General features: G+C 38.8%; 1 protein-coding gene across 1 annotated transcript in view; it reads right to left on the bottom strand.

Moving 5' to 3' along the window:
* Positions 1-2,294: 2,294 nt before the first annotated feature.
* HEPH (hephaestin) overlaps positions 2,295-11,714 on the bottom strand; it is a 98,551-nt gene continuing 89,131 nt past the window's right edge. Inside the window, exons 18-21 of the mRNA XM_055268591.1 lie at positions 10,675-10,814; positions 9,410-9,572; positions 6,007-6,051; positions 2,295-3,243 (exon numbers count right to left, since the gene is read on the bottom strand). Of these exons, the coding sequence (XP_055124566.1) occupies positions 3,011-3,243; positions 6,007-6,051; positions 9,410-9,572; positions 10,675-10,814 (581 nt within the window). The 3' untranslated portion in view covers positions 2,295-3,010. The remainder of the gene's footprint in view (positions 3,244-6,006; positions 6,052-9,409; positions 9,573-10,674; positions 10,815-11,714) is intronic.

Below are 11,714 nucleotides of genomic sequence, written 5' to 3'. Positions count from 1 at the left end.
TAATCCCTTGTCAGATGGGTAGTTTGCAAATATTTTCTCCCGTTCTGTTTGGTGTCTCTTCACTTTGTTGATTATTTTCTTTGCTTTGCAGAAGGTTTTTAACTTGATGTGATCTCATTTGTCCATTTTGGCTTTGGTTGCCTGTGCTTGTGGGGTATTCCTTGAGGTATTTCTGCCCAGACCAATGTCCCGGAGATGTTCCCTAATTTTTTCTTATAGTAGTTTCATAGTTTGGGGTCTTAAATTTAAGTATTTAATCCATTTTCATTTGATTTTTGTGTATGGTGAGTGATAGTGGAACTAGTTTCATTCTTCCACATAGGGATATCCAGTTTTCCCAGCATAATTTATTGAAGAGACTTTCTTTTTCCCAGTGTATGTTCTTGGCACCTTTGTTGAAAATGAGCTCACCGTAGGTGTGTGGATTTGTTTCTGAGTTCTCTATTCTTTTCCAATGGTCTATGTGACTGCTTTTATTCCAGTACTATGCTGTTTTTGTTACTATAACTCCGCAGTATAATTTGAAATCAGGTAATGTAATTCCCCCAGTTTTTTTTTTCCTCAGGATAGCTATGGGTATTCTGTGTCTTTTGTGGTTCTGTATAAATTTTAGGATTTTTTTTCTATTTCTGTGAGGAATATCATTGGTATTTTGATAGGGATTGTACTGAATCTATAGATTGCTTTGGATCACATGGTTGTGTTTTAAACTTAGGTGGTAGCAATGGAGATGGAAACAAATGAATAGCAATGGAGATAGAAACAAATGAATAGGATAAATACATTTTGGAGATAAAACAGAGACTCACTGATGTGTTGACACTGATACTTTCCAGCTTGAGCAACTGAATAGACGGCAATGTCACTTGATTGTCAAAAATAGATACTTGCATCCCTACTTGGAGCAAACTTACCACAAAAATACATTTCTTTCCTAAATACATGGGCTCTGAGTTTCTATTCCTTGACCTGGAGCAGGATTACAAAATAAGAAGAAATGCATCCCATCTCATCTACCTCTCCTAGTCTCTTAAATTTATAAGTGAGACCAAGCTAAGAAACTCCCAGTTGCATGTAAATTATAACCATTAATTGACTGGAATTCCTAGCATGTACTTGGTCTTCATTAACATTCATGTTAACTGCAGGCCAAAAGAGCTCTGCTGCTGTTAAATCATTGATTCTGCAATGGCTTAAACACTAACTCTTGGATAACTAGCCATCTAAATCCCCCTTCCACCCACATTGTATTTCTGAAATTATCAGTAAAGCTCTCCAGAAACCCATTGACCATGGAAAAACAAGAGGAATAATAGCCTCTGGATTATGTTTTCCCCTCCAAACTTATACGGTAACTGAACACCAGCTCTGTGGGTTTCTGAATTTTATCTTCAAGAGATTGCTACCTAGACAGACAGATTGCTGGACAGACAGAAAAGTTGGAATCAATATGGGAAAGGTGGATGGAGATTAGGGGATGTTTTCATGATAAAGGAGGATGAAATAGGTATTTGGAGTCAAACAGATGAATACATGAATCCCTGCTCAACTTCTAGCTGAGGGGTCTTGGATGAAGTTACTTAATGTCCACAAGCTTTTGTTCACTTAAATGTATAAATGGATAACATTACTCAAATGTAAAATGACTTGCCCTGAGGTAATCCAAATGCAATCAAGAATTAAAATGCTTTTTAAAGTGTAAAACAGTACATAGTTATCATCTTTTCTCTCCTTGATACCTCTTCTGTTCTCCACTTGCCATGTAGTACAATATTATGGATATAGCAGTGGGGTGGGCCATCTTACCCAATCTAAAATTTATCACTTATCTGTGCTCTCTAACCGATACTTTACAGAGGCTCAAATTTGCATGTAACAAAGGAATATTGCTGTAAAATACCGGAAAGAATGACTCCATCCTATAAGGAAGCCCCCAAAGTTGCAACTAGACCTTTCACACCACCACTGCCAAAAAGGACCCATAAGATATGGTCCTACTTCCCCTGGCCCACTGGAAAGGTTTGAGTCTCATCTCAGACTTCTATCTCCCTCTGGCAAATTTTCTTGGCACTCAGAACATTTTTGTCATTTATGCGACAGCTCCTTTTGTAGGGTGGTATTCAGCACTCTTTGATGCTTCCTCTGGAACAGCTTCCTCATCTCTAAAACAAAAACTTGTAGGTTCTACAAAGGCTAGACAAATACATACTATACTCACTCACCCACTAAGTGTTTTCTGTTTCAATCACAGTGACAGAAGCCACAGAGACCGTCAAAAGTCATCAAATTCAGTCTTTCAGTGTTCTAACAAGTACTTTAATGGATAGGGTTTGCTGTCTAAAACACGAAGAGGTAACTCAACATTCCTTTCAGTGCCACTGTTTAGGAACTTGGAGAAATGGCTTTCCTGAGGCGCTTCTGGATCCAGAGGTTGTACATGCTCATGGCAGCAACAACCCATTCACCACTTCTCCAAAGTAGTTCACTGCCAAGGAGAATCAAAATTCAATTTGGATTCCCAGTCCTCAGCCTACCTTCAATTTCCCATCAAGCCTATATTCTTAGCCTTTAGTTTAAATGTGGGTTATCTTAACAGCTCACTTGGCCTCAGTTCAAAGTGAAATTTCCTGAGTCCTTGAAAGAAGTAGAAACCCAATCAATGAGTTTTTCTCTTGGTCTCTACTTTGTGAGAAGGATACATTTCTAGAAATTTCAAGACCTTCCAAGTGTCAGAAGACAACATAATGTAGCTGTTGAAATTTGTGATGTGGGATACTAAGGTACCCCCTTAGCGCCAGGTGCCCACGTAGAGCAAAGAAACTAAAGAAAAAGTGAAATCATATTTTTCCATGTAAAATAAATAAAGAAAGAAATATCCAGATAAGCTTGATTCCCCCTTCTGCTTCTCCACCACCCATGCCCCTTTGAGTGTGGGGTTAGTGACTAGTCCATGGCCTGCTGGGAGTGCATTACAGATGTGCTTCCTGAGGATATCCCCAGGCTCCAGATGTTACTGTTTGAAAGACAGAAGCTTGAAGCTGTCATCCAGGATGGACCTCCTATTGCGTCGTAGCTTTCTCTGTCGATGTTGGTACCAAACCACACCACCAAGAGCCAGAACAACAAGCAGAAGGGTGACACTAATGGCAACCAAAACAGAGGCCAGCATCTCAACATTCTTTATGGGGATCTGCATGCCCATCATCTTCACATTGCCCTCTTCAATGTCTCTGGGGGGCACTGCTGAAATGGAGAAAAAAAAAAAACGGGCATCCTGGGATGGGGAGTACTCTAAAAGATATCTATAGTCATCACCTGAAAAAAATAAGTCAATCCAAATAGGACAGGAGACCTGTCCTTATCCTTCACAAAACCAGCTGATGAAGACAGATTTAGAGGTTAGAGAATCAAGGAAACATGATGTAACAGCTATAAGGGTCCTTGAGAATCACCAAGCCCCCAGTCCACTCATGGAAAGAGCTAAGACTCATATTGGGAAGGCCCTTGATACATTTTCTCAAATATCTAAAGGACTGTGATATAAAAAAGGATGAATTTGACTTGTTCCGTATGGTTTCAGAAGGTAGAATTGGAGGCAATAAGGGAAACTTCAGAAAGAAATTTTACTCAATCATCCAGCTTATCAATAGCAATTTTGACAATTAAACCATGACAAGAACCTGCTGCTAGGCTGTCCAGTCTTACCTCTTTGGGTGATGTTAACACTGATGTCACATAGACCTTTCCAAGTGAAATATCTGATTGTTAGTTCATGGCATACACACTTTTGATGATTCCCAATTAGCCTACAGAGAAAAGCTCAGACTTTTAAACCAGACATTCCAACTCTCACTACCATGCTTTAATCTTTCCTTCTAGTCCTATCTACTACTTTTCAGCCATAGCAACTCATTCTTTCCTCCTCATAAAAAGTGATCCCCTTTCAGGCTTCTAAGACTTTGCTCATGCTAATCCCTTTGTCTGAACACACTTTACTCCTTATCTTTCTAGCCCTACCTTAAATGTTACATGTCTCTGCAAGGTTTTCTTTGATTTCATTAGACAATTAATTGTTCTTTCCTCTATGTTTTCCAAGCACCTGTACCTTGTACCCCCATAATTTACTTATTGTGTGACGTTGGGCCAAGTGACCGAATCCCTCACTTCCCATCTAAACCTCAGTTCCCTCTTTTATAAAATCAGAATAACAACCATACCTAACACAAAGGCATATTGTAAAATTTAAGTGAATTAATACTTATAAAATATCTAGTATAGCACCTAGCACACAGGAAGTACCCAATAAATGTTAACTGTTATTATTGTTTAGTCTTTTTGTACAGCACACAGCATCCAGCATTATTATTTCTGTACCTCATTCCATTTTTAGACGCTGAAAAATAGCGACTATGTCTTACTTATTTTGATATCACTGGTACCTGACACTTGTTTGATGATTGTATAACTGGTTGAATTAATGTTCTAACACAACTGAGAGAAGACAGAATATAATGAGTTCAAATAGAAGCTCAAAACTTTCTGGTTCTGAGTTTACATTCTACCACATACTCCTTTTGTGACATTGAACAAATCACTTTCAATTTCTCAGCTTCTCATGTAGAAAATTATTGGGTTTTATTAGAACAACAGTTTCAAAGGCTTTTTTCCCCATTGTGGAAACTTTTTAACAAATGAGAGCTTATGAGGAATGTATATATGTACACAAAATATGTATGTATATATACAAATATACACACAAAGTATGTGTGAACACAAATACATATATAATATTTAAAATATATAAATATTTAAATATTTAAAAATATATATAATATTTAAAATATATAAATATTTAAATATTTAAAATATATATAATATTTAAAATATATAAAATATTTAAATATTTAAAAAAATTATATATATATATAAAATAATTTAGTTGCTCAGGTTGAAAGAGACATGGCCTGAAAGCCCACCCACACAATCACACCTTACCTTTCTTCACCCCCTCCAGGACATATCCTGGTCCCCTGGTTAACAGTTCATGAGATACTTAGGCAGATCATTAAGACTTCTCCAAACAGCTATAAAACCTCAGACTAAACTACTAATTATCTCTAATGTTCCTTTTAGTGCTCATAACTTTCTGGATCTTTACCAGTCCAGAGACAAATGAGGTGGAGAATAACAACACTATTTGGACCTGGGCTGCACAGAAAAATAATCTCTACATATTCAAGGTCAGAAATGGCTGGTTCCAAAGGTTTAACTCCTTGGTATTCCATAGATGAAAGGGAAAGAGGCAACAATAAAAATAGCTGTTGAAGAACATACGGTGTTTGAACTAGTCTCACACTGTCCCTAGCGGGAATTCATATTTGTGCTATAACTTTTCCATGTCCAACCCAGCAGGACCTAGATTTAATATATATATATATATATAATTTCAACAGCTTCAGGAGTACAAGTGGTTTTTGGTTACATGGATGAATTGTATAGTGGTAAATCTGGGATTTTAGGGCACCCATCACCCAAGTAATGTGCATTATACTTAATAGGTAGTTTTTTATTCCTCACTGCCCTTCTACTCTCCTTGCTTCTGAGTCTCCAATGTCCATTATGCCATTCTGTATACCTTTGCATACTCATAGCTTAACTCCCACTTAGAAGTGAGAACCTGCAGTATTTGGTTTTTGACTAGTATCTAGAATTTTCTTCCCCCCTCACACATTAGATGAGAGGCTAAGACAGCAGCCTTTAAATGCAGAGGAGGCTGTTTTCCCCAACTCAGGAGGTTTGGGGTGGAAGCCAGAGAGAATAAACTTGCTGAGGGAAGCTAAACCTTGGTTCTTTGGCTTCTGAAGTCTTGCAGAAGTCTCAAGATACTTTCTGCTGATGTGTTCTAACTTTCAGTCACATAAGTCCCATCCCCTAAAGGTACCTCACCCAACCTCACACACAGACACACTACGTATAACTACCCAGTCTGTGCATCATTTTACGTACCTTTTTCAGTCTCTTTGGTGACGATGGTGATAGTGCTTAAGTGTTCTGGTTGGGGGGAAAAAAGACAAGAGGTTAGCCTTGTTGTTCTTCCTATCAATCCATAGGCCCCCTATGAAAGGTCAACATTGGTTGCAGAAATTTCTCTGTGATAAAGTAAGTAAAATAAAGGTAGAATTTACTACTTTATAGTCAAAGTCAATATTGGTATGTTGATTTGATTTTCAACAGTGACATGAAATATGGGCAAGAGAACAGGCTTGGAGTCCAAAATGTAAATCACCCCTCTGCTATTATTTACACATTTCTTGGCACTTCCTCTATCCCCATTATTGCTCTATTTCCAACCATTTGCCACACTTCCTTCAGGAAATCCCTGCTCCTTGTCAAACATACTTCTCTACACATTCAACATCTTCTCAGAACACTTCTTCCTCTCCTTGATTTAATAAAGCTGAGTTCTTCTCTGAGGACCATACTTCATTTACATCCTCTCAATATTTCTTTGAGATCATTGTTCCTCCTCTTTTTGTAAAAATATATCTCTTTTGAGGCTCATATTATTTGGCTAGAACTACAATCATTTCTTGTTATTGTTAGCTAGCAGTTATCTTCATTTATGGAAGTCTTTAGTACCTGGCTCAGTCTTCCTCTCCCTCAATTCCAACCACGGGTGCTGACCCATCAAATACTCAAGCCTCACAGTTTCTGGCCCTTTTAACTCCAATAACTTTGATGTCTACTCCAATTCTACCAACCACTCCCATGGTCACATTAACCTTGTTATCAAGAATTGTTACATCTCAGAAATCTAAAATCTAACAACAACCTCCCATCCTTTCAGTGCTCTAATATACTTCATTTAAAAAACCTGTTATCCTCCCCGCTATGAGACCTCTAGCTTTCAAAACCTTCAACTTTTTTCCTCAACCTAGTAGCTTCATCCTGTCTTTTCTTCCATTCCTGACCAAGTGAGACTCCAAGGTCTATCACTTCAACTACTACCAAGAGTGTTGCAATAATCTACCAAAACTCCAGTAACTAATTTCCCTGTATTTTGTCTGGTATGCTTAATGCTGTTAGAGAAAATCACAAAATTGTAAAGATTAATATTCTTTGTGTCCAATTTCAACTAAGCCCTCAATGCTGGCTGGGGATAATTATTTATTTCCCATCCCCCAGAGTGGCTATTTCAAACTTTTGTCCACTTTTCTCAAGCCCTGTACCCTATCACCTGCCTTTCATTCTCAGCAGATGACTCTATTTGCTCCGTCAGAGAGCAGAGAAAGACCATAGGCTGAAATTATCTGTCAGTCTGTCAAACCCCCTGGTCAAACCTACACCTTGATCCTTATATTTTCTGTCTTCTTTCTTCTTACAGTAGAAAGATGACTTTAATCCACTCTTGCGCTAATCTTTCCTGTTAGCTCTGATTCTCATTCCCTGCTGCCTTATCAGAAACCTTGTTCCAAAAATTAGTCTTTTCCCTCTGTCTTTTTAACTCTTCCTTCCTGTTGGCCTGTTAACACACATGGAGTTGAAACAATATGAAATTAGGCCATAGCGGGTTATAAAAAAACAAAAAGGCAAATAGAAAAGATTTATGGGCTGGCTCATTGTCACAGAGAGATATGAGCTATCCTTCCTCATGGAAGTACCCTGGCAATATGTATTGAAATGGTCTCATATATTGGATGGTTCATATTTGGGATAACCCATTACTACATACAGAGAAAACCTGTTGTCTTGGATCTATATCACCCTGACGATGTATCAGTTGATCACTTGACTTTTGTTCTATGTACTTACAACACAACAAAGAAGTTTCTGTAAATCTGGGTGCTAGGGAATAGCTCCTGAGTAGTTAAGTGGAAGCTGCATTCTAGCAGTATTAGTTGATAGAGAATAAATCTTTTAAATTATATAGGAAGTCATAATGTACAGTCATTCATCTCCCTCCCTGAGGGTAAACAGAAGAGTTGTATTCTCTACCCACATTTGCTAAGTCTATTTGAATATTCAAAGACATTTTCCCATTCACTATTCCTGTTGATAGAATGCCAATGACTGACAACCCCAGAATACCATTTTTGTTTAAATGGTGACTATATATTCTTTAAAAGCGTAGAACAAAAAAAAAAACCCTTGATTTGTATGGGTCCCAAAAGGCTCTACAGGGCTTCTTGGAAGGCAAATAGTGTTGGGGACTGGACTCAGGTCAAGAACCTTAAGAAGTAAGACATTTGACCCTTTAATTATCCAAAGACACAAAAGCCACACAGCCTACCCATCTACATTTTTTGGTGAAGAACAAAGAGTGGCTGGCAAAGAAATTGTCCCAGCTGCTCCCTCTCCATATAAAATATAACGAAAATTTTTTCCACCCTTGGTAGTAACTCAGATAAGCTGTAATTGAAGGTCAATATCTCTTTCTAGCCTTAGATGAAGATATTCAAAAACCAAAAAGAACTGTCTTGCTAGATGTGGTGGCTCATTCCTGTAATCCCAGTGACTTGGGAGGCTGATGTGGAAGGATGGTTTGAGCCCAGAAATTTGAAACCAGCCTAGGTAAAACCCTGCCTGAAAAATAAAAACTAGGCCAGGTTCAGTGTTTTATGCCTGCAATCCCAGCACTTTGGGAGACCAGGGCGGGAGGATTGCTGCAGAAGGAGGCCAAGAGTTTAGAACCAGCCTGTGCAACATAGGTAGACGCCCTTCTCTACAAAAAGTATAAAAAATAGCCTTAGGTGGTGGCACATTCCTGCAGTCCCAGCTACTTAGGAGGCTGATGTGGGAGGATTGCTTGAGTCTAAGAGTCTGAGGCTCCAATGAGCCATGATTACACCACTGCACTCCAGCCTGGGTTACAGATCAAGACCCTGACTCTAAGAAAAAAAAAAGAAAAAAGGAAAGAATTGCCTTTCACAACCCCACAGAACAAATCAATTTAATGGGTGACTATTAGAATTATTTTTATTCTCTTTTAAAAAGACTAATTAGCAATATTCCTTGAAATAATCAGTTACTCTAATGAAGTCAAGTAATACATTTGTATATAAGTTAAATTTATTTCAAAAGAAGCAGGCTTGCACTAGGCTTCAATGCATAGAGCCAAACCAGTTTCAGGCTGGGTCAACTCATGTGAGCTCAACAGGTTTTGAAGTAATTTGGAGAGGGACAGGTGTCAGGGGATGAGAAATATCAGTTGGGGTAATGGAGGGACAGGTGCAATGGAGGATTAGAAATACTGGTTGGGGCAATACCTAGAGGGAGGCTATGATCTTTCTTAAGACCTGCTTATTGTGGGATCAGAAGGAGACAATCAAGAGGCTTTTTGGTATTATCTGGTTCCTATAGGCTAGATAAAGTGTTAGAAGATGATCGTTTTGGGGAAGTTAGGATTTACCTGTTCGAGAAAAAACAGTGAAGAGGGTCTCCATGCCAGCATGGACATGGTCAGTCACATGGCAGTGCATCAGCCATGTCCCAGGGTTGCTGGCCACCATCTCCACAACCTCAAAAGTCCCTGGGAACAGATCCACCACATCTGCCCGGTAGTTCTCGCCATTCTGCAAGAGAGAGTGGGAATGAGGGAGAGGAAGTGAAAGGTATAAAAATCATCTTAGAGCTTTCAGGAACTAAAAAATTTTGATGTCCACATTAGGGAGCTGAGACTCCAAGGTTCTGAGACCAGTAAGTGGCTTTAAAAGTCCACTTTATCAAGACCATCCTGGCTAACATGGTGAAACCCCGTCTCTACTAAAAAAAAAAAAAAAATAGCCGGGCATGGTGGCAGGTGTTTGTAGTACCAGCTACTCGGGAGGCTGAGGCAGGAGAATGGTGTGAACCCAGGAGGCGTAGCTTGCAGTGAGCTGAGATCACACCACTGCACTCCAGCCTGGATGACAGAGTGAGACTCCATCTCAAAAAAAAAAAAAGCCCACTTTATTCACATCTCCAGTGAACCCACCCATAGAAACTAAATCAACAGAGGTGACTTTCTCCTCTTAAAGTGTCCCAAAGTAAAAGAATTTCTAGGTTACTTTAGAGGGTTCAAACAAATATCTTTATAATTTTCAGCAGGCTAAAATATGGGGAATTTGGCTTAAGCTTTGACCCCTATTGAATGAGGCATATATTTCCTTTAGAAATTGATTCAAATAAAGTTATCTTTGCCATTGTCTTTTTCAGCACTTCTAAATCTTGAAGTCTGTATCAATGCCCCCAACTCTTCCTCCTTTACCTAAGACTAAACTGTTTTAAAAATCTACATATTGTTCCATGTACCCCCTAAGTTGAAGCTTTTCTTATAACAGATTAAGGACTTTCAGCAATTCTGAGATGCCACTCTGAAATTCCTTGTTCTTAAAAATCACTGCTCATTGAGTCTCAAGTCCTTGACTGAGACTTGATATTGATTCCTTCTGTCTCCTTACTGATAAATGGGCCATTTTTCTCTTCCACATCAGAAGGGAAAGCTAGGGCCTAGCAGGAAGTTATTGACCCTAGGATATACAGCCAGACTAGAATTTCCAGCTCAGTGCTCCATATACTAGATCTCTGCTCTTTTAACTAATTGTTACCTGTTCCACACTATTACCTTTTCTCTCAATTGCTGTTAAATCACTGTTCTAATCATCCTTGAGGGACTCAGCCCACTTTCCAGCTCACCCGATAGAGGAAGCTCTCTGCATGAAAGTGGATGGTGTGTAGATCCACATCTTGGCCCATGGCCAGCATGTACCAGGCCACTCGTTCTCCTTGGTACATGGTAAGACCCCTAAGGTTGGCATAGAGTTTCCCATTGATTGCTGTCAAAAAAAAGAAAAGAAAAGAAAAAGCTTCTTACATCTCTCCTTTGGACTTACCATTGCCACTGTCCTAGGCCTAATCTTTTTTACCGAAGATAGCAATGAGCTCCTAATTTGTCTCATCTTTATTCCACCTGTCCCTCTTCAAGGTATCTTCTTACATTGATATTATCAAAATTATCTCTCTAAGTGACTGAATCTGATGACATCATTCTGCTGCTTAAAATATTTTAATTACTCTCTCCTGCTCTAAAGATCAAGTCCATGGATCCTTACCTCACCCAACAAGATCCTTCAAAATATAACTCCAAACCACCTTCCTAGACTCATCTCCCACTACCCAACACTTTTATTCCAGTTGGGGTGATTTCTTCACCATCCCTCAAATGGTCCATGCATGTTCTTTGTGTTCTTGTGTTTCTAAGATTCACTACTAGAAATCCTGCCTTCTTTTATCCATTTTTTAAAGCCCAGCCAAATCTTCACTCCCCCAGAAAGACTTTCCTGATCTCCTAGTTCCTCTCCATACCTCTCATCCCCTGCATCCCCTTCCACCTGTGAATTCCTCCAGTACTGTCTGCATGACTCATTGAAACTCATAAGAAATTGTCTTCTACATTTACCTGTCTTTTCATACATGAAAGCTTACGTCTCCAATTAGACTATAGGTTCCTAATATGCAGGAAAGAATGTATGTATGCACTGCATTACTATAGCTTCCTTGTATTTTTTCAGAACACCCAGTAGACAGCTGAGCCTACAATAAATGTTAAAAAAAAGACCTGCCACATTCATGGAATTAATAACATTAATGCATAGAATTAATAATGATATTAATGCATGGAATTAATAATGATATTAATGGATGGGTCTCTTCCCAGGCCACAACCTATGCTCCAA

This window comes from Symphalangus syndactylus, chromosome X, assembly GCF_028878055.3.
Source record: "Symphalangus syndactylus isolate Jambi chromosome X, NHGRI_mSymSyn1-v2.1_pri, whole genome shotgun sequence".
NCBI lineage: Eukaryota > Metazoa > Chordata > Mammalia > Primates > Hylobatidae > Symphalangus > Symphalangus syndactylus.
Note: the sequence above shows the minus strand (reverse complement) of the source record. Positions and strands in the feature narration are given on the sequence as shown.